Here is a 25492-nt window from a genome sequence, read left to right as displayed (position 1 = left end):
GTGGGGGTGGGTGCGCTGAAAGTGTAGCTGCTAGAATAAGAATAGCCTGGGCAAAGTTTAGAGAGCTCTTACCCCTGCTGGCGACAAAGGGACTCTCACTCAGAGTAAAAGGCAGACTGTATGACGCATGCGTACGAACAACCATGCTACATGGCAGTGAAACATGGGCTGTAACTGCTGAGGACATACGTAAGCTCGCAAGGAATGAAGCCAGTATGCTCCGTTGGATGTGTAATGTCAATGTGAATACCCGTCAGAGTGTAAGTATCTTGAGAGAAAAGCTGAACATTAGAAGCATCAGTTGTGGCGTGCAAGAGAGACGATTGCGCTGGTATGGACATGTGGTGAGAATGGAGGAGGATAGCTGCGTGAAAAAGTGCCACACCCTAACAGTTGAGGGAACCCGTGGAAGAGGTAGGCCCAGGAAGACCTGGGCTGAGGTGGTGAGGCAAGACCTTCGTACATTGGGCCTCACCGAGGCGATGACTACGGACCGAGACCTTTGGAAATGGGCTGTGCGTGAGAAGACCCGGCAAGCCAAGTAAGATCGTTGCCAGTGCCCCTGGACTGGTTCTTGTGCGGGTGGCACATGAGATGCACCATTTTGAGCGTGGCCGTTGCCAGTACCGCCTGACTGGCTCCTGTAGGATTTTCGAGCGAGATCGTTGCCAGTGCCCCTGGACTGGCTTGTGCGGGTGGCACATAAAAGACACCATTTCGAGCGTGGCCGTTTTCGTGCGGGTGACACGTAAAAGCACCCACTACACTCTCTGAGTGGTTGGCGTTAGGAAGGGCATCCAGCTGTAGAAACTCTGCCAAATCAGACTGGAGCCTGGTGTTGCCATCCGGTTTCACCAGTCCTCAGTCAAATCGTCCAACCCATGCTAGCATGGAAAGCGGACGTTAAACGATGATGATGATGATGATGATATACATGTGTATATTATTATTAATATAATATATAAATTGCCTATAAATAATAAATTTTTATAGCATGCTGACTACATGATAAAAATCATTAATGTGATTTTTATCCTTATATTCTATTATGAATTAATATACATACATATATATATATATATATATATATATATATATATATATATAATCATCATCATCATCATCGTTTAATGTCTGCTTTCCATGCTAGCATGGGTTGGACGATTTGACTTACGACTGGCGAACCAGATGGCTGCACCAGGCTTCAATCTGATCTGGCAGAGTTTCTACAGCTGGATGCCCTTCCTAACGCCAACCACTCCAAGAGTGTAGTGGGTGCTTTTACGTGCCACCGGCACGAGGGCTAGTCAGGCGGTACTGGCAATGGCCACGCTCAAGTGGTGTTTTTTACATGTCACCTGCACAGGAGCCAGTCCAGTGGCACTGGCAAAGACCTCGCTCGAATGCTTTTTCATGTGCCAGTAAGGCGATGCTGGTAACGATCATGCTCAAGTGATGCTATTTACATGCTACTGGCACAGAAGCCAGACAGCTGCTCTGGCAATGATTACACTCAGATGGTGCTGTTAGCGCTCCACTGGCACAGGTGCCAGTCATTGAATTTGGTTCAATTACAATTTCGATTTCACTTGCCTCAACAGGTCTTCACAAGCAGAGTTTAGTGTCCAATGAAGGAGAGATTATATATATATATATATATATATATATATATATATATATATATATATATATATACACACATATATATATATACATATATATATATATATATACATATATACATATATATATATACACACATATATATATATACATATATATATATATATATATACATATATACATATATATATATACACACATATATATATATACACACATATATATATATATACATATATATATATATATATATATATATACATATATACATATATATATATATCTATATATATATATATATACATATTAAAGTCTGTCATACCGGCCATGATGAAATACCACAAGGTATAGAAAATACATATTTGCCTTTATATATTTAATCCTTTATATTGAACACTCAATATTTCATCTATTCAATAAGACATATTCCATAAGACATATTCCATAAGACATATTCCATATATTCAATAAGACATTCAATACTTTATTTCATAGTACCATCCATTTTTATTTTATATTATATATTGTATATTATATTATATATTGTATATTCCATATTCTATATCCCACATTGGTTTTGGAGGAATATAAATAAAACATAAAAAACAGACAGTGTTGGAACTCTTTTAAACAAAATAATATATGTATATATATATATATATATATATATATACATACACATATATATATATGCGTGTGTCCCCCCCCCCCCCCCAGCGTCTGCCTGTCTATGTCTTCTTCCATTTGTTAGTAATGTTTCTTGATTAAAAAAAAAAAAAAGAAACTGAAGAAAAAAGGAAAAAAACAACGGAATTCGAGGAAGCTATCCCTACTCCCACCACAACCCTTTGCCTCCTACATCTATGCAAGTTCTCTCTCTTGTGTGTGTGTGTATGTTGAAGGAGACATGTACATGTAGAGACATATACATGTAGAGACATGTTCATACCACACACACACAAGCACGCTCGTGTAAAATGAATATACATATATCTATAGACACACGCACACACATATACATACATATTCGAGCAAGATCGTTGCCAGTGCCGCTGGACTGGCTCCTGTGCAGGTGGCACGTAAAATACACTATTTCGAGTGTGGCCGTTGCCAGTACCGCCTGACTGGCCCTCGTGCGGGTGACACGTAAAAGCACCCACTACACTCTTTGAGTGCTTGGAATTAGGAGGGGCATCCAGCTGTAGAAACTCTGCCAAATCAGATTGGAGCCTGGTGTAGCCATCTGGTTTCACCAGTCCTCAGTCAAATCGTCCAACCCATGCTAGCATGGAAAGCGGACGTTAAATGATGACGACGACGACGATATATATATATATATATATATATATATATATACATACACACACACACACACATATATATATATATATATATATATATATATATATATATATATATATATATATATATATATGCATATATATATATATGCATGAGGATTTACCTGGGATATGTATTCTACTTACATTTACTGGTGTCTAATTGTTGAACATTTATAACCAAATTCTTTTAATACTGAGTGCTATATTGATATCTGCCAGGATTTTTTATTACTATTTTTTGTTCTCATTATATATTTATATATAAACACACACCCACACATGGCTGTGTGGTTAAGAAGCTTGCTTTGTAACCATGTAGTCTAGGGTTCAGTTCCACCGTGCAGCATCTAGGACATTTTCTTTTGTAGCCCTAGCCACACTAATGAGTGAATTTGGTTGATGGAAACTGTGCGGAAGCCCGTCATAAACATACATCACCATCATCATCATCACTATTTTTTCCATGCTGGCATGGGTTGGGTGTTTTGAGAAGAACAGACAAACAAGAGGGCTGTGCCAAGTTCTATGTCTGCTCTGGCGTGGTTTCTACAACTGGATGCCCTTCCTGATGCCAATCACTGAACAGTGTTCGGTGCTTTTTATGTAGAACCAGAACCAGTGAGATCACCAAGTACCCACAAGATAAGACTTAATGGTGTAAAGATTGGAGGAATAAAAGACTATGATGGAGGGAGAAGAGCGGGTTTCTTGCTAAAGAGGTGAATACATGGATTGCCCACCTGGAAAGTGAGAGAGAAAGAGAGAAAGAATGATGTGAGGTCCAGGTACAACATGAATAAGACAGAATAGCATAGAAGAGTGTAAAAGGTGGATATATATATATATAAGTGTATGTGTGTGAATATATATATATATATATATATATACCAGTCAGATGGACAACGTGAATCACGTAGGTAATACAGAATACCGAAAGGATCTTCACCTCTTACATCACACATTTCTTCCTACTTCAACGTCGAGATGGTATAATTTCCTGGGAGAGAGATAATTTTTGCGGCTGAGGATAGCTTTACATTGTAGATTATACACATATTATATTATGTTATATTATATTATATTATATTATACACATGTAGAGCTTGAAACACGTGTACCGCGGAATCCTTTGTAGTTTTGTTGTTATTTTTTTGTTTTGGATTTACAATTTATATATATATATATATATATATATATATATATATATAAATTTAGTGAATGGAGTAAAACGCATATGTTATAATTTGTAATCTTTGAAACATATGTTGGAAATAAAAGTATGCAGTTAACGTATGCGTTTTACTCCATTCACTAAATTTATATATACTCAAGTACCCAAAATAACAAGGAGTTTCTACCTCATAAACAGGAGTTACACCACCGTCATTTTGTGATCTTTGCTACCCTGGTATCTATTAACCAATTTATTTTGTTCGAGTTATTTATTAATTAGGAGAAAATAAATACATATGATAAAATATATATATATATATATATATATATATATATATATATATATATATATATATATATATATATATATACAGTGAAGGCACATGGCTTAGCGGTTAGGATATTGGGCTCATGATTGTAAGGTCATGAGTTCAATTCCCAGCAACGCATTGTGTCCTTGAGCAAGACACTTTATTTCATGTTGCTCTAGTTCACTCAGCTGGCAAAAATGGGTTGCACCTGTATTCCAAAGGGTCAGCCTTGTCACATTCTGTGTCATGCTGAATTTCCCTGAGAACTACCTTAAGGGCACATGTGTCTGTGGAGTGCTCAGCCACTTGCACGTTAATTTCATGAGCAGGCTGTTCAGTTGATTGGATCAACTGGAACCCTCATCACCATAATTGAGGAAGTGCCAATTTACATATATATATATATAGTTTTAATGTGTGTGTGTGTGTGTGAGTGCTTGCCCCACCTCCATTCTCTACAGCTTGACAAATGGTACTGGTTTGATTATGGCCCCATAACTTAGTGATTTGGCAAAAAGGAACTGACACAATAAATACCAGACTTAAAAAACCAAAACAAAACAAAAGTTACTGGAGTTGATTTGATGCTTCAGTTGATGCATCAGCTTGACCATAGTCGAATGACAGAGACAAAAAAAAATACACCATATAAGTGTGTGCATGTATTTGTGTGTGTGTGTGTGTGTGTGTGTGTGTGTGTGTGTGTCAGTGCATGTGTGTGGGGATTCATGAATATATATCAATAAACATATATGTACATTCATACATATACACATATACAGTTTTTATCATAAATGTATAACAAAAAATATCACATACCGTAGCTCCGTTATCCATGTTTGCACCATGTATTTTTCTTGTATATATAAATATATGTGTGAGTGTGTGTGTCTATGCGTATGTGTGTGTGTATATATATATATTTGTTTGTTAAGTGTTGTTAATTCAGAAACATTCTACAATATATTCCACTGTGATAAAAAAAAAAGATATTCAAATAAATAAAGTAAAGTACACGCTTGGAGAAGTTGATTATGTTATATCCAGTTATGATGGTGACGATGATCTTACATATATATATATATATATATATACCAGGAACACTGTTTAAGAACAATCAATCCATGACACAGGGTGTCTCAGAGCACTGAACAGTAATAAAGTTATATGTTCAAGGGTGGTTGTGATATGACAGTATATATATATATATATGTAAATATATGCATATATATATATGTATATATACAGACACACATACATACACAGAGCAGAGGTACTGTGTTATGACATAAGATCACAGAATGTGGCACAATATATGAGATATATATATCACTGTGACCCAATATCAATCTGTATGTGTGTGTATATATATATATATATGTATATACACACACACACACACACACAAAGTGATCTATATATCTATCCCTGCGTTACAAGTAGGTAATATCCAACAGCAATTTTGAAATGACTGGTAACTTATAACATGGTGATTTGATGTAGTAGAGACAACAATTAAAAAAAAAAAAAATGGGCGGTTACCTTCAGTTAACAATAACATAAATAACAATAGAGTAACAACTTTGGTGGAGGTAAGATAGACACAGGGACAGCTGATTGTGGGAAAGAGGAATAACATGGGTGAGAGAGAGAGAGAGAGAGAGAGAACAGGAGAGAGAGAGGGAGGGAGGGAAAGGAAAAAGTCAGGCTTTGAGAATGGAATAGTGTGGGAGGCAGAGGGTGAGAGAGAGAGAGAGAGAGAGAGAGAGAGAGAAAGAAAGACAGTTTGTGTTTGCATGCATGGGAGATCGATAGAGTGAAAGTAGAACAGTCTGTGGGTGTGTAAAAGAGAGAAAAAGAAATAAAAGGATGTGTAAATGGGAGTGATATTGAAAAATAGAGGGGAGCCGAGGAACAGTTTGATTGTCAGAAAGAGAAAGTGAGATAGGGACGGAAAAAGAGAGATAGATACAGAGAGAGAGAGAGAGAGAGAGGAAGAGAGAAGGAGCAGAGAGAGAGAGGAAGTGGGTAGAAAGAAAGTTCAAAACGTGTATATCTATGAAAAAGAATAGGTGAGATCATATGGAGGTGTGTGTATGTGACAATTTGTAAAGTGTAAGTATATACAGTAATGCCTCAACTATCACGGACGTTACATTCCAAAACCTCCCCCGCGATAGGTGAAAATCCGCAAAGTAGAAACAGTACTGTACTGCATATTTTTTAAAATTATTTTTTTAATCTGTATATATTTATTTTATCATAAATGCAAAACAACACCATGGAGGAATCGACATAGGCTTAAATAATAAACTGCACTATGGCAAGGGACTACTGTCTGTGTAAGAATGTGAACATGTGTCTGTGTTAGGCACAAAGGTGAATAGATGGTATGATTGTTTCTCTCAATCTCTCTGTCTCTCTAAATGTGTGTGTGTGTGTGTGTGTGTGTTGTGTGCATATACATATATATAAATATACACATACTGATACAAATACATACACACACTTATATACATACATATGTACATACACATACATACATACGTGTGTGTATAAATATATATATATATATATATATATATATATATATATATATGTATATATATATCTATATATATAAAAATGAGAATGTGTGTCTGTCTGTCTGTGTGAATCCCTAAAACTCGAGAACTACGCAACCAATTTCATTCAAATTTTACACATGCCTTACTTAGGGTTCCAGTTGTGTTTTAGTCAAAAAAAATTATTAACTTCTTGCAGAGTTCGAGCACATGGCAACATAATATCTCCTCCACTATTTAAGTATTACGTGTCAAAAGTGAAACAAAAACACTCATGTCAAATACTTTCACTTTAAAAATGAAACTATTCCACTAACTGAAACAATCACATTTCGATACTGTAGTGACAGATACTTTCACAGAGAGAGAAAGAGAGAAAGAGAGAGACAGAAAGAGAGAGAGAGAGAGAGATGTATATGTATACATATACATGTATATGTACACCATTTCGATACTGTAATGACAGATACTTTCAGAGAGAGAGAGAAAGAGAGAGAGAAAGAGAGAGAGAGAAAGAGAGAGAGAGATAGAGAGAGATGTATATGTATACATATAGATGTACACGTATATGTATATATATAGAGATCTATACATACATGTATATGTACACATATGTGTAGATGTATATATATATATATAGATGTACATGTAATATGTACACATATATACATATATACATGCACACAGATATCTATACATATATACACCCATCACACACACATACACATGCACACAAACACACACATTAGTCATTTGTTTTCTTATCCAAAACTACGTCAAAAGTACTGAATGGATCTTTATGAAATTTGGAAATTATATTCTTTGCATAACGACCATAACTCCCATGAAAATTCATATATTTTTGATGTTGATGAAATTTTAACCCGAACATAACAGATGAGCATTATTTAGAAAATGATGTCACACGTTATCGAGGCTACCATTCTTTCTGGATGTGCAAAAGGGGATGACGTCTTTATTCCAAGAATTCCTCTTACTCCATCAGGAGCAGACATTCCTTTTACATTCAGAAGACTACAATTCCCCCTTCGTGTGACTTTTGCCATGTCCATAAACAAATATCAGGGTCAAACACTGTCTGGAGCTGGTCTTCTCTTGGAAGAGCCCTGCTTCTCACACGGACAACTGTATGTTGGCTGCTCAAGAGTGGGCAGCAACAAAAAACCTATTTGTATATGCTCCACAAGGGAAAACAAGGAACATAGTTTACAATGAGGTGTTATAATCACAACAGCAAGAAATTATGTACATGATCACCTTCTTTTACGAAACTTCATTGACTTTCATATATTTATATTGATATACATATATATACGTGTGTTTGGGTGCGTGTGTGTATATACATCTCTATATATAAAGATGATGCGTAGTCTAGACGGCGTTTTTAGATTTCATTATTCTCTTTAACCCGGGCAACGCCGGGTGTTTCTGCTAGTATATATATATTTATAAAACCTTAAATCACAGGACTTCACTTACAGAAATTGTAAAGTATGACCACTAATTTTGGGATGTGGTTTATAATTCCATCCTTATGGAAACCAGGATAATTTTCAAGAATTTATGGATTGAGGATCAGATTCAATGTAATATGCTAATAAGCACAATAGTAATTAAAAACAAAATGCCAAATGTTTGTATGATGAGCTGTAGAAAATGGAAGGGAAACTTCTTATGAAAAACCTATTTTGTCTAGGAAAGGTTTGTTTGAAAGGTTTAAAAAATGCTTGAGTTTACACAACATAAATATAACTGGTGAAGCAGCTGGTGTTGATACAAGGACTGTTTCTTATCCAGTGCAACTGAAAAACATGATTGCTAAAGAGAGTACACAATGTTGATGAAACTGAATTTTTCTGGATGCCCAGCCAGCTAGAGCTTTTATTTCTCAAGATATCTTCTAGGAGGAAATGCCTCTAGTGATATGAAATTAAGCCCCTACTGGCGAGTCACACTGAAAACACATCTGATTTGTCAATTGTTAAGATGGCATAGATGACTATGAATCTTTTCAAAGAATGGTTTATAAATATTTTTTGGTCCTGCTAGTGAAAGCTACAGTGCCTAACATAATATACATTATTTACAATTGATGGATATTTATCCTCATCTTGTTTGTTGTTAACACGTTTTGGCAGATATACCCTCCAGGCTTCAGGTGTCTTGGGGAAATTTCGAACCTGGGTTCTCATTCCTAAGGTATTTTTCGATGTTGTTGTTGTTATTATTATTATTATTATTATTATTCAAGTCACTGCCTGGAATCGAACTTGGAATCATGGGGTTAGTAGCCCACACTCTTAACCACTACGCCATATGCCCGTGGGCATAATATTTCCAACAAAGTACTAAGTTTAAGACAATACACCAAGTGACACAGTGAAATTTAATGAACTTCCTGATAATATGAGAATAGGATATATCTTCAAGACTACTTCTTTGTTCAAGACAATGAATCAAGGTGTGATAGCAAGAATTTTCAAATACTTACATTACAATGCAATTCACTGAATGTGACGCTACACCTCCACACATCACACATTGGTTTTTACACAATATCTCACCCTGTATACACTGAGTGTTACATTACAGTCTACACATTGCACATGACGCACTCTTCTATACTACAGCATACACTGACTGTTGCAATACTACTTCCCACAAACCTATACTGATTCACTGATTGACACTAAAATTCCATTGTACATATTCTACTCAACACATTACACCTCATATACAATCACTACACCATCACACAACATATGCTTTCAGTTGTAACACACAGCAGCAGAACTTACAGTGACTGTCACATTACATGGCATAACAGATGGTAACTGTCACACTACACTACCAAACAAAATATAGTGATTGTCACATACCACACAGCGTATAGTGAACATCATAACATACCACCACTTAACATACATTCATAACCAGTTTATGCAATCACAAAACATGCACTGACCATCACATTAAACCTACACACATTATAAAACACTTGTCATGCCTCCACATGAATGTGTGACTGTCACACATCTCACAACATACACTGACTGTCACATTAAAGTTTCACATAACATACAGTGACAACCACATGTTCTCCTCCACAACAAACACTAATTTACATACTACTGCATCATACAACACACAGTGACATAACATACACTTACTGCCACACAACATCTCCAAAACATCACACTAGACCTCCACCATGCAGTCACACAATACCAGCACATTACATATATATATAGCTAAAGGTATTCTACATATTTCAACATGCATTCACTGCCACTCTACATTCTACATAATATATATAACTGTTACACAACACTATACTATTTACAGTGTACCGGGTGTTTGGGCTAAATCAAACAATATATTTATGTCTTCCTTTCTCAGGAACAACTTGAAATATTGTTGAACAGGCAATGGCATTAGAAAGCATAAAGATTACAGTTGTAGTCGAAGAAAAGTTAGCTGACATGCATGACTGGAAGCCATCTAAATATTGGAAAAGAGTTACCTGTATCATAATAATTTATGCTGGGTATCAAAATGCTGACATCATGACTGCTACTCAATATTTTGTGAACACTGTAAAGGCTGTAAGACATGACATGGACAGCTGCAATGGAAACTACAAAGACATGGACAACAGGAAAGTGACGGTCTTTGGTGAGGGTTATGTCATGCTACCCCACACCTTTGAATAAGGCCTTAGGCTCAGTTGAGGCAGCTACGTGAAGCTGTTGCACATTCAAACCCTGGTTGGAGCATGTTGCTGTTGGAAGGCCATGTGTAACATTAGGATTCAGTTCCTTGCCATATCTCCAGAAAGAGTCAGAAGCGGTTGTTGGAAAATTTCTACAACTTCACCAGCCCCAATTTCTGGCCTCCTAATTCCCCCAATTGTAATCCCATAGATTACTCTGTGTGGGGTGCAGTTGAGAAAAACACTACCTGCATCAATAGGGCCAAGCTGGTAGCCAAGATCAAAGAGGTATTTAAAGATCTTCCCAGGAAGACATGTGCCAGGTTCCAAACCCATCTTAAGGTTGTGGTTGAAGCTGAAGGAAGCTACTTTGAGTAAACTGTTATCTCCCAACCATAATCTAGATGATATTTTCAGTTTTTTTTTAATACTTTTATTTTTTAATGGAATATTGTGTTTTCTTTTCTTTTAATGCGAACCATCAAATTACACCTGAACACCTTGTATGGTGTAATGGTGACTAATAGAATCTATCAAGTCACTGAAGGATGGATCATCAACATGGTTGCACAAATTGCTAGAAATCACAACTAAATCCCTCACAAATTACACACGACATCTGTCTTTAAAACGTGAGCACAATGAATAAGATGGTTCATTGTTTGAAAAATAAAAAAAGATTAGATATGACAGACATAGATGGAATGCATTTAATCATATGTCTGTTCATTCAGGGTTGATCAGAGGCTGAACCGCAACTCCATAAATATTAACATACACCAACTGTAACACAACATGCACCATACAAACAACCACACTACAAGCATCATTGTGTTGCAATGAAGTTTGCTAAAATATATCTGATGAGTACTGTCTGCTTTGAAATAACCAGCACAACCACCACAAACACCACTTGATCACAAACTCTGCAACAAGTACCAGTAACCACTACTATGATAATTGCTATAATGCACAACACTACCACTAAGTATACCTAACTGCAGACTAATAAGAACAAGAGACATGTAGCAGCAGAACAGTTTTGGCTGACGTACTAGCTGGAATTTGTGGTCTGCATTTTCTTTCAGTCAACCATGAAGTGCGAAAAATTACTTGGTACTCACTCACTTGCCACTCACTCAACATTCAATCAGATATACAATGCACAATGTATATGTGGTCCTATTTACAGTATATAAGTAGTAGCCAAAGTTGCAACACTATTCAAAATTAAACACGAATACAGATTTCTTTTTATAACAAATGAACTTACCTATCTTCCTACCTACCTATCTAGCTATTTATGTCTCAGCATGTCTGTCTAGCTTACACATATATATGCACATGTGCATGCATATATATATATAGAGGCATCAAGCTGTTAGATCAGGTTATGAAAGTTACAGAGAGGGTCATAGCCCAACTAATTAGGGAGCGAATCAATTTAGATGAGATGCAGTTTGGGTTCGTGCCAGGTAAAAGCACTACTGATGCCTTATTTCTAGTGAGACAGTTGCAGGAGAAATACCTAGCTAAGGATAAACCTCTGTACCTGGCTTTCGTTGACATGGAGAAAGCCTTTGACAGGGTCCCCCGATCCCTTATCTGGTGGTCAATGAGGAAACTTGGGATAGAAGAATGGTTAGTGAGAGCTGTGCGAGCCATGTACAGAGATGCTGCCAGTAAGGTGAGGGTTGGAAATGAGTACAGCAATGAATTCCGGGTAGAGGTAGGGGTCCACCAAGGTTCCGTCCTCAGCCCCCTCTTATTTATCCTGGTCCTCCAGGCAATCACAGAGGAGTTCAAGACAGGTTGCCCCTGGGAGCTCCTCTATGCTGATGACCTTGCCCTAATTGCGGAGGCACTATCAGAACTAGAGGAGAAGTTTCAGGTGTGGAAGCAAGGTCTAGAATTGAAGGGCCTCAGAGTCAACCTAGCTAAAACCAAAATCCTAATAAGTAGGAAGGTAGATAAAACACAAACCCCTTCAGGTAGATGGCCCTGCTCAGTATGTAGAAAAGGAGTAGGTAGTAACTCTATAAGATGTACCCGGTGCAAGCTATGGACACATAAGAGATGCAGCAACATCAAAGGCAGGTTAACTAGCAAGTTAGTTTTTGTTTGTGGTAGATGTTCAGGTGCAATAAAGACTGTAAACAAACAGGAAACAACTTCTATCTCATTCCAGGGTGAAAAACTAGAGGTAGTCGATAGCTTCCGCTATCTGGGCGACCAAGTTAGTAGTGGGGGTGGGTGCGCTGAAAGTGTAGCTGCTAGAATAAGAATAGCCTGGGCAAAGTTTAGAGAGCTCTTACCCCTGCTGGCGACAAAGGGACTCTCACTCAGAGTAAAAGGCAGACTGTATGACGCATGCGTACGAACAGCCATGCTACATGGCAGTGAAACATGGGCTGTAACTGCTGAGGACATACGTAAGCTCGCAAGGAATGAAGCCAGTATGCTCCGTTGGATGTGTAATGTCAATGTGAATACCCGTCAGAGTGTAAGTATCTTGAGAGAAAAGCTGAACATTAGAAGCATCAGTTGTGGCGTGCAAGAGAGACGATTGCGCTGGTATGGACATGTGGTGAGAATGGATGAGGATAGCTGCGTGAAAAAGTGCCACACCCTAACAGTTGAGGGAACCCGTGGAAGAGGTAGGCCCAGGAAGACCTGGGCTGAGGTGGTGAGGCAAGACCTTCGTACATTGGGCCTCACCGAGGTGATGACTACTGACCGAGATCTTTGGAAATGTGCTGTGCGTGAGAAGACCCGGCAAGCCAAGTAAGATCGTTGCCAGTGCCCCTGGACTGGTTCTTGTGCGGGTGGCACATGAGATGCACCATTTTGAGCGTGGCCGTTGCCAGTACCGCCTGACTGGCTCCCGTAGGATTTTCGAGCGAGATCGTTGCCAGTGCCCCTGGACTGGCTTGTGCGGGTGGCACATAAAAGACACCATTTCGAGCGTGGCCGTTTTCGTGCGGGTGACACGTAAAAGCACCCACTACACTCTCTGAGTGGTTGGCGTTAGGAAGGGCATCCAGCTGTAGAAACTCTGCCAAATTAGACTGGAGCCTGGTGTTGCCATCCGGTTTCACCAGTCCTCAGTCAAATCGTCCAACCCATGCTAGCATGGAAAGCGGACGTTAAACGATGATGATGATGATATAAGGGCATTACTATACAGTAATGCCTCATGCTTAGAGGGACTTTATTAGTCAAAACTACCAAAATAAGCACATATTTACCGATGAGGCATTACTGTATAGTAATGCCCTTATATAAGTTATATTATATATATATATATATATATATATATATATATGTATGTACAGAGATGCGGCCAGTAAGGTGAGGGTTGGAAATGAGTACAGCAATGAATTCCGGGTAGAGGTAGGGGTCCACCAAGGTTCCGTCCTCAGCCCCCTATTATTTACCATAGTCCTCCAGGCAATCACAGAGGAGTTCAAGACAGGTTGCCCCTGGGAGCTCCTCTATGCTGATGACCTTGCCCTAATTGCGGAGTCACTATCAGAACTAGAGGAGAAGTTTCAGGTGTGGAAGCAAGGTCTAGAACTGAAGGGCCTTAGAGTCAACCTAGCTAAAACCAAAATCCTAATAAGTAGGAAGGTAGATAAAACACAAACCCCTTCAGGTAGATGGCCCTGCTCAGTATGTAGAAAAGGAGTAGGTAGTAACTCTATAAGATGTACCCGGTGCAAGCTATGGACACATAAGAGGTGCAGCAACATCAAAGGCAGGTTAACTAGCAAGTTAGTTTTTGTTTGTGGCAGATGTTCAGGTGCAATAAAGACTGCAAACAAACAGGAAACAACTTCTATCTCATTCCAGGGTGAAAAACTAGAGGTAGTCGATAGCTTCCGCTATCTGGGCGACCAAGTTAGTAGTGGGGGTGGGTGCGCTGAAAGTGTAGCTGCTAGAATAAGAATAGCCTGGGCAAAGTTTAGAGAGCTCTTACCCCTGCTGGCGACAAAGGGACTCTCACTCAGAGTAAAAGGCAGACTGTATGACGCATGCGTACGAACAACCATGCTACATGGCAGTGAAACATGGGCTGTAACTGCTGAGGACATACGTAAGCTCGCAAGGAATGAAGCCAGTATGCTCCGTTGGATGTGTAATGTCAATGTGAATACCCGTCAGAGTGTAAGTATCTTGAGAGAAAAGCTGAACATTAGAAGCATCAGTTGTGGCGTGCAAGAGAGACGATTGCGCTGGTATGGACATGTGGTGAGAATGGAGGAGGATAGCTGCGTGAAAAAGTGCCACACCCTAACAGTTGAGGGAACCCGTGGAAGAGGTAGGCCCAGGAAGACCTGGGCTGAGGTGGTGAGGCAAGACCTTCGTACATTGGGCCTCACCGAGGCGATGACTACGGACCGAGACCTTTGGAAATGGGCTGTGCGTGAGAAGACCCGGCAAGCCAAGTAAGATCGTTGCCAGTGCCCCTGGACTGGTTCTTGTGCGGGTGGCACATGAGATGCACCATTTTGAGCGTGGCCGTTGCCAGTACCGCCTGACTGGCTCCTGTAGGATTTTCGAGCGAGATCGTTGCCAGTGCCCCTGGACTGGCTTGTGCGGGTGGCACATAAAAGACACCATTTCGAGCGTGGCCGTTTTCGTGCGGGTGACACGTAAAAGCACCCACTACACTCTCTGAGTGGTTGGCGTTAGGAAGGGCATCCAGCTGTAGAAACTCTGCCAAATCAGACTGGAGCCTGGTGTTGCCATCCGGTTTCACCAGTCCTCAGTCAAATCGTCCAACCCATGCTAGCATGGAAAGCGGACGTTAAACGATGATGATGATGATGATGATGTATATATAATATGCATGTATAAGCATATATATAAGCCATGCATGTGTATATATTCATACGTGTATGCGTATATATATATGTATACACACACACATAAATACATGATGGATGGATGGATGGATAAGTAGATAGATAGATATCTGCTATATAAAAAAAAGATGTTCCAACATTCTTGTGTGGCTCCAAGGAAAGACCTGAAGATCACCAACCAGTGCATGACAGGTGATGGTGTGTATATTCCCAAAGAGCAGAACTCTTGTAACATCATCACTTTAGACAAAATATCACTTCTGAGTGTTGAAGGGAAACTTCTCCTCTCTGTTAATAAAATACCTGACAGGTAATAAGTACCTGGACAGGTCAATCCAGAAAACTAGAGCAGAGAGGAAAGACCTTGATGCTGTATGGCTCAAACTGGCAGATGCCTGTGGATCAGTTCCACACATGATGATCCAACTGGCTCTTGAGATGTACCATATCCAAAAGAACATCCAAGAAATTTAGGGAAAGTTCTTTTCATGGCTTCACAAAGTGATTCTTCAATAAGGATTTTACAACAGACTGGATAAATTTGGAAGTTCGTATAGCCATAAATTTTGCCATTTCTCTGATTTTGTTTGCACTGGCAATGGTAATTAACTTAAAGGCGGTGATGAGTAGTTTGATTTACATCTGATTTGGCAGTCAATAAGATGGCATGGATGACTAAGAGCCTTTTCAAAGAAATTTGATAAGCTTTCTGATAATCTAACAATAGGATATACCCACAAGAATACTGCTTCCGCTACCTAGGTGACCAAGTCTGTCGTCGGGGTGGATGTTCAGAGAGTGTTACTATTAGAATAAGAATAGCCTGGGCAAAGTTCAGAATGAGGTGGTTAAGCATAACCTTCAAACGTTGAGCCTCACAGAGGCAATGACGAAAGATGGGACCTCTGGAGATATGCTGTGACTGAGAAGACCCGACAAATAAAGTGAGTTCACAGCTGTAACCTACACCAGTGTTGCATAACCAGCCCACTCTAATGTACCCTGGATCATAGGGCGACATGCTGTGTTTGTGGAGACCTACTGAGTCAAGTACATCAAAATCAAATGGAAATTGTAGTTGTGATCCTCGTACTGGTGGCATGTAAAAAGCACCATCCGAACGTGGCTGATGTCAGCGTCACCTTGACTGGCTTCTGTGCTGGTCGCACCTACTATACTATCGGAGTGGTTGGCATTAGGAAGGGCATCCAGCTGTAGAAACACTGCCAGATCAGACTGGAGCCTGGTGCAGCCTTCTGGCTTTCCAGATCCCAGTCAAATGGTCCAACCCATGCCAGCATGGAAAACGGACGTTAAACAATGATGATGATGATGACAACACACATATATGTGCATATATGTATGTATATATATATATATATATATATATATATATATATATATATATATGGACAGAGAGAGAGAGAGACTCAGAGAGTGATATGCACACATACACACAACAAATATATTTATCTATATGCATACATATACAGACACAGAATGAAATCATACATTCCTGTAGAGAATCACTGATGCATACTTTTATACACACCTATATATTTGAACATATATGCATATTTACCCAACTGTCTGAATGTATGCATGGTTTACATCTATGTCTGTCTGTCTGCCCTCTCTTTCTCTCTCTTTATGTAATGCAAACTTTTATACATCTAACGACTGTTAGATTCACCAGTAATTGTTAGTTAGTACCAGTCGCACATTTGTTTTGGTATTTTACAGTATTTTATGTGACCTTTTTCATTTGTAAAGCAGACATGAAACTGTTACCAACAAGTTTTTATGGAGTTTGTGACATTAAACACTACCAAAACTGGACTGAAGGTAGTGACAGGAAGGAGGGTTAAATGAACAAAGAGGAGGCATACAGAATATATCAGAGATTAGGCTGTAATTTAGGGGAGTCGTTAGAGTAGCAGATAGAATACTTTATGGTATTTGTTCCAATTCGTTGTGGTGTGAGTTCAAATCTTTGCTGAGATCAACCTTGTCTCTCGTTCTTTTGGAATCAATAAAAAAAAAAAAAAAAAAAATCAATGTTGGGAGGTGGAATGCTGGAACTGAAAGAATGTTGAACCAGACACCTTGTGGTATTTGTTCAGTCTCTTTGTGTTCAGAGTTCAAGTCCTGCCAAGGTTTACTTGAGTGGTAGACTTGATCCTTCGCCCAGTTTAATATCATTACCTAGCACCATGGGTGCCTTTAGCAGAGTCCATTCTCTTGTAAGCATTTAGATCAAATCTCTAGTACAAAGATACCTTCTTTAGTGCACTCCTGCCAGACTCAGAGACTCTGTAAATAATCGTAGGTATTGCCTTTCCAACTGACTAAATAAAATATAAATATTAGAAATAACCATGATTATCCATGAACAGGTGCAAGTGTGGCAGTGTGGTAAGAAGCTTGCTTCCCAACCACATGGTTCCAGGTTCAGTCCCACTGCATGGCACCTTGAACCGACCAAAGCCTTGTGATTGAATTTGGTAGACGGAAACTGAAACAAGCCTGTTGTGTGTGTGTTTAAGTGCATGTGTGTCTTTGTTCTGTGTTTGTCCCGCCCCCACTGCTTGACAACCGGTGTTGCTGTACTTATGTCCCCTGTAACTTAGTGGTTCAGCAAAAGAGACTGATAGAATAAGTGCCAGGATTAAAAAAAAGAAAAGTACTGGGGTTGATTTGTTTGACTAAAATTCTTCAAGGTGGTGCCCCAGCATGGCCATAGTCTAACAACTGAAACAAGTAAAAGATAAAAGATCTCTTAACTCTTTCTTGGCAACTATTTTGTTGAAACAGTCCCTAATTCTATGATACAAAATGCCTGTTTTAAGAGGTTAGTATTTAAATTGAAACTAATCAACATAATTTTATATAAGAATGTTTAGTTAAGTCCAAACATCGATTTAATAATGACAAATTTTGATTTACTAAATCCCTTTAGAATGTTGATTATTTCCATAATTAATTCAAAAATACAAGCAGTATATTTCATCAGAAATGTGCTGAAGAAAAGGCTAATATCTAGGTTCACACTCAAAGGCAGGGATTAATGGGAATTAAGCCAAAATGAGGAACGACTATGTGATTGCCTCACTCACAAGAAATAACAACTAAGTCTCCACTGAATCACACCTTACTATCCTAGTAAAAGTGGCTTTGCTTGTATCAGAAAATGTAGTCCTAAGGCCTCTGTTAATCTAAGTTTGACCATGCATCTACATACAAATGTGCACATCTGGGAAAAAGTTTTTGGAGAAGACTTGTTGTTGACCAAAGATACAAATCTCCCCTTTCCATGTCAACAATGTTTATCCAAGGTTAAAGCCATTAACTTGAACATTTACAGTTTGGCACCAGAGTTATTATAGGTATTGCAAAAGAGACACTGTAAGGCATCTTAACCTCAAACATTTCGGGCAAATCCATTATCCTATATTGGTACTTTTTAAATCAATCTTGGTGGGATTTGAATTCAGATATTTTATCTAATACTCAAACAACTTGGCCAGTTCACTGCCATAATGTTATCCAGGAGTAAACTGTTCCTGAAAAGGGCTTCTTTTAGTTTCTGACTACCAAATCTCACAAGGCTATGTTAGGCCTGGGGTTATGGTAGAAGATATGGTAGAAGACACTTGTCCAAGATGCCACATGGTGGTTTGGAAGCAAACTTTTTATCAGACAGCCATGCCCATGCCTATATTAAAATTTCTACAAATCAACTTAAAATCTATAAAAAACTAAGACTGCTTAATATCTAGGAAGGGCTGAGAAAGTCTAACACTGATAGCAGTACAAATTCTGAATTTTCTCCTGAGGCTTAAGCACATTAGTCAGTGAGGAAGCTTTTAAATGATTAATCAAACCACTAGAAATATAAACCAAGTTACCTCCATATTACAGCCTACAATCTTAAGAAAGGATGGGTCTGACCCAGGGTAAACAAAAAATAACAATGTTTAAGCATTCCACAGTTGTTAATGCTTCAACAATCACACATATTAACCTATAATAGGTCAATGAGTCACCCTGGCAGACACAACTTCATTTAGTGTGTTTAGGGCAGGCTAACCTGGCAGCAGCCTATCTGGAAATTAAGTACAGTAAAAAATTGCAGATATGATGAGTAGATGAAATGAAATGGCTCAACTAAGAACTACATCCTATAAGGAAGCCTGTACATAGTCATTTGGCCTGCTAAAAATCATAGCTAAATTTCTCTCAAATCACAATTTATTTTAGAAAATACCCTCCTAGCTACTCTGCAAATAAGCAAATTATAGGCTAGTTATTGACAGAGTGCATAGTCCCTTCAATTATGGCTAGCCTGTGGCTAAACAATAGAAACAACAACAACAACTCAGATGTCTGGGAGATTACCTCCATTTTACAGAGTGCATTAACTTTATATAAATCACATTATGTCTCTCTCTCTCTCACACACACACCAGATTACAACAAAGAGAAAATGAGAAAACAAAAAACAAAATGAAGAAGCCTCAAAGTCTTCCTTCACCCTGCTAGAAATGGTAGTCAAATCTCTATCAAATTACACTCTAATTTATTGAAAAGATGGGGACACATTAGCTAATGTATTCTATGAAACACAATGCTTAAAAGAAGGACAATATGGTCATGAATGGAATATGCTTGATCACAGGTCTGCTCTGATCAGTTAAAGCTAACCTGGGGCTCAGCAACAAAGAACATGCCATTCCATTGCTGAGAAACTACTAGGTCTATTGTTAAACTTTCACCTCTGTCTCTTTACAGCAGTCAATGCGCCTTTGAATTTGTTAGGTACATGACCTAATGGTTAGAGGTGTTTGATTCATGATCATATAGTCAAGGGTTCAATTTCTGGACTGGGTGGTATATTGTTTCCTTGAACAAAATACTTCATTTCACATTGCTCAAGCCTAGTGAGCTGAAATGCATATCAGTCAAGTACTGGTGCAACAGACACTATTTCTCATCTGTCACATCATAGATGTGCTATTGATGTCAAAGACTGGGAGGATCAAGAGAGTATTTATGTCTGCTTGGGATTACACAAGCACCTAAAACAATTAGGAAAAGTTTGGTACATACAGCTAATACTTGACTGTGAGTGCTACATAGTCTTTTACACATGCACACACACACATCATCATCATTGTTTAACATCCGCTTTCCATGCTAGCATGGGTTGGACGATTTGACTGAGGACTGGTGAACCAGATGGCTACACCAGGCTCCAATCTGATTTGGCAGTTTCTACAGCTGGATGCTCTTCCTAATGCCAACCACTCCGAGAGTGTAGTCGGTGCTTTTACGTGCCACATAAGTATATAAAGGGCTTCTGCAGTCTTCATCTACCAAATTCAATTCATAAGGTACCAGCCAACACAAGACTTTTGGTAGAGGACATTTGTTGTCCAAAGTTCTATACAGTGGGATCAAACCTACAACCAAGTGTTTGCAATGTCTAAGTCCATAGTAACACAGTAATGAGAAATGACCTTTTATATCTTAAATATGTTGTTGGCAGTCCGTCGCTTACGACGTCGAGGGTTCCAGTTGATCCGATCAACGGAACAGCCTGCTCGTGAAACTAACGTGCAAGTGGCTGAGCACTCCACAGACACATGTACCCTTAACGTAGTTCTCGGGGATATTCAGCGTGACACAGTGTGACAAGGCTGACCCTTTGAATTACAGGCACAACAGAAACAGGAAGTAAGAGTGAGAGAAAGTTGTGGTGGAAGAATACAGCAGGGTTCGCCACCATCCCCTGCCGAAGCCTCGTGGAGCTTTTTAGGTGTTTTTGCTCAATAAACACTCACAACGCCCGGTCTGGGAATCGAAACCGCGATCCTATGATCGCGAGTCCGCTGCCCTTACCACTGGGCCATTGTGCCTCCACATCTTAAATATAGTCAGAAAAGAATATATCATTTAAGATGGTTCGGAAATCCATACCCCACTTTCTGATGTAATTGTTGTTTAGCTTTAGATCAGCTAAATGAAAAGAGTTCTAGCCAAGATTTCCTATCTCCTTTTTATTTTTATTTATTTTTTGGACATAGTATATCTGGGACCATATTACCCAATATATCTTTCTTGTTGGTAAGGTGAAATTTGATGGAAATTTGGCTAATTTCTGAGGGACCATATAAATGTAAGGGGAAGCAGACAATTACACACTAGGTCACATGCCTTCATGTAGATGTTGGTGAGGCAGAAATATACATATAATAGACTGAACAATTTGTTTTAGTCAAATGAATCAACCCCAGTATTTACTTTCTTGTTAAGCCTGGTACTTACTTTATCAGTGTTTTTTGTTAAACAGCTAAACAACAGTCATGCGGTATTGGCAATGGCCACGCTCAAAATGGTCTATTTTACGTGCCACCTGCACAGAAGCCAGTCCAGCGGCACTGGCACGATCTCGCTCGAATGTCTTTTATATATATATATATATATATATATATATATGGATACATGTAAACAGAAAGAAAGCATTTCCTACCTTGCCTACCTAAGCAATATATATATATATATATATATATACCTCTCCTTCGCAGAAATAATATTAACCCTGATTTCGACTAAAATGTAAGACTCACTATACCATACCTCTGTTCTCACACCACTATATGCATTCTTATATATTAGGATATCCTCCACCTTTCCATACCTTCATCTCTCACACCATGCATTTATACAGACTTCTCAGCATTCTGAAGAGATTTGCCAATTAAATTGGCAAATCGAAACAATCATAAATGGAACATTACATAATCTCTACCTAATTGATTAAATTAATGGCTAACTAGCGCAATCGACCTGCTTCTTCCTGTGTTTGTTTCTCCATTCTCTACATGATTATACTTATAAACTATGATTTACATGATAAATTACCTGCCTCTGGATACCTTCTAACAAAGACAGTACCCACACAGGTAATCTCCAGGAGCGCCTTTGGATTTAATTATCCCATAGTTGCTTAAACACTTCTAGCCTACCACTTGGATGTTTAAACAATCCTAACTTATACCTATATATATATATATATATATATATATATATATACATAGCAAAATAGAGAGAGGCAGAGTGTATTTTATTGACTTTAGAAGGATAAAAAAAATTTTCTCATGAATATTTCTATTTTCATCAATGTGACAGCTTGTATATGTTTCCATATGTGCACATAAAATTAGTCACTAAACAGTAATTTCTGCAGTGACATATATAGATGATGTGAAGCGCTAAAAAGGTGGGGGGAACTCACAACTCAATTTCACACTCCAGATGAAATCTGTGAATCTTGCACTATATCATAAGAAAACAATGCTTTTAGAAAGGTAACTGGAGTGTGAGAAACAGTATGGGACTGGGACAGGGATTAAATGTCTTGCAGTAATATAGTAACATCTCTATGTTGCGAGTTCAAATTTCACCAAAGACAACTTTAACGTCAGCCTTTTCAAGGTCAATACAATAAATTTCAGTGACAAGCTAGGTTGATCCAATTGACAATTTCCACCAACACAGTTTTTATGGCCTCCTACCAAAACTAGAACCATTATATACTACTATTGCTGTTGCTACTACTACTACTACTACAAGAACTGTTACTGATGATGATAATGTTACTACCACCACTGTAAGTATTTGACACAGGAGTGCTGATCACATGTCTGGGTGGCATAGCTATTACGCAAAAAGCAAAATGCATCCCACCATCCATAAAATATGGAACAGTTCTTAATCCCTATCCAACCCTAGCAGATACTCCTGTTTATCTCCTTCTCTTTGACTGCCTTAGTAAGTTTTATCTCCAGTTAGACACACCACCCAGTTTTTTCTTCCTGCATCTTCAACTTATGATTTTCTTATAGACAACCACCTGCAAAAGGCCAAGTAGATTGTACTCTGGGAAGAAATGCAAAAAACAAAACAAACAAAAAACATGGAAACCATTTCTCTTCTTTGAGTTGAATAAAACAAAAACAACTACTACTACCAATAATAATAATAATAATAATAATAATAATAATAATAATAATGATAATGATAATAATCCTTTCTACTATAGGCATAAGGGCCTGAAATTGGGGTGGGGTAAGTCAATTATATCAACTTCAGTGCATAACTGGCACTTATGTAATCAACACTGAAAGGATGAAAGGCAGAGTTGACCTCAACGGAATTTGAACTCAGAATGTAGTGGCAGATGAAATGCCACTAAGCATTTCGCCCAGCATGCTAATGATTCTGCCAGCTCGCCATTTTACTACTACTACTACTACTACTACTACTAATAATAATAATAATAATAATAATAATAATAATAATAATAATAATGACTCCTGGCAGTTTGCTGTGCTTGAAAAGACACATCAAGCTAAGTAAAAGCGTGGTTGTCCTTGCGTACAGGCTTGTCCCATGCAACCCTCTCCAGCTGACCATCCCTAATCTCACGGGCTCATAGGTGCTGCTGCCAGGTAAAAATGCACCCAGTACACTCTGTAAAATGGTTGGCATTAGGAAGGGCATCCAGCCATAGAAACCATGCCAAAACAGACAGGGAGCCTGAACACCTCTTCAGCTGGTCAGCTCCTGCCAAACCGTCCAACACATGCCAACATAAAAAGCAGACATTAAATGATGATGATGATGACGATGACTTTTCTGCTATAGGCATGGCAAGTCAGAAATTTTTGTGGGAGGAGGTTAATCAGTTACACCAACCCTGAAAGGATGAAAGCAAAGTCAACCCCCAGTAACATTTGAACTCAGAAAAAATAAACAATTCTATCAGCCCACCATCTTTACTATTACTACTACTACTACTGATGATGATGATAATGATAGAAACAACAACAACAACAACAACAATAATAATAATAATAACAACAACTTCTGATTTAGGTACAAGGTCAGCAATCTTGGGTGAGGGGTCTAGTTGATACCAAGGACTCCAAATGCAGGGTCTGAACTCGGAATGTAAGTTCAAATCCTACTAAGGTTACTCTGCCTTTTGATTTCTCCAATAACTACAACTGTTTCTAATTTAGACGATTGACTAGTAAACTTGAGAGGAGTGGAGTTAATTGATTATATTGATCCTGGTTCTTAACAGTTATTTTATTGACAATATTACAATTACTATTATTATTGTAACAGTAGCAGTAGTAGTGTTGGTGGTGATGGTAGAAGTAACAGCAGGGAACAATGACCTAACTCCAGGGTCCCACCCAATAAAGATTACATGTATGGGTTTACAGACCAGTATTACACATTAGGCTTTTGACATCAGAATGGTCAATGAGACAAGTTCTGCAGACCATATGGGGCGAGAGGAGTGGTAAGCTTATTACCTGCTTTTGTATAATCTACAGAAACAGGCACCTTTGGGTCAAGTAACTTTTCTTGAAAACTATTAGGATACTACTGCAATAACTACTACTACCACTACCACTACTACCACTACCAAAGGGCTGACATCTTTAGCAAGCTGGTAACACATGGCGGAGTGTTTAGTAGGTTTACAACTGAACACTTTATATTATTTGTCGATTGGTTGTTTATATTTCTGTGTCATGTTATTGTTATGGTAGTTGTTCTGGTGATTGTTGCTTGTGTGGTGCTGGTGGTGTTATCCTTCACGTTGTTTTAGCACTAATTCAGCCTTCACAAAGCATACTTATTATCAAATGCTTTTTCCTTTTGGTGACCCATGGTTTAAACCTTCTGTTACTATAATGTCATGGCAAAAAGATTTTTAAAATTAAAATTGTTATGCCTAAATACAATTCAATTCAAATATATACAACATAGATAGATACTTACCAAATAACTGATCTGA

The 25492-nt window shown here is 38.4% G+C and overlaps 1 protein-coding gene across 8 annotated transcripts in view; it reads right to left on the bottom strand.

Annotated features, from left to right (window-relative positions):
* The window catches only part of LOC106869343 (kelch-like protein 26), a 94748-nt gene that overhangs the window by 23832 nt on the left and 45424 nt on the right, over positions 1 to 25492 (bottom strand). The window contains exon 1 of one of the 8 annotated variants that reach the window (XM_089361480.1): positions 9527 to 11968. The exons of 4 other annotated variants lie outside the window; for them this stretch is intronic. In XM_089361480.1, the coding sequence (XP_089217606.1) occupies positions 9527 to 9577 (51 nt within the window). In that variant the 5' untranslated portion in view covers positions 9578 to 11968. Of the gene's footprint in view, positions 1 to 5269; positions 6283 to 9526; positions 11969 to 25492 lie in introns of those variants that run through there. 3 more of the 8 variants (XM_052972072.2, XM_089361537.1, XM_014915057.3) reach the window with 3 other exon arrangements.

Source organism: Octopus bimaculoides, chromosome 1 (genome assembly GCF_046866305.1).
Source record: "Octopus bimaculoides isolate indiv1 chromosome 1, ASM4686630v1, whole genome shotgun sequence".
Classification (NCBI taxonomy): Eukaryota; Metazoa; Mollusca; class Cephalopoda; order Octopoda; family Octopodidae; genus Octopus; species Octopus bimaculoides.
The sequence above is the reverse complement of the archived record's forward strand: the minus strand, read 5'-3'. Positions and strand labels throughout refer to the sequence as shown.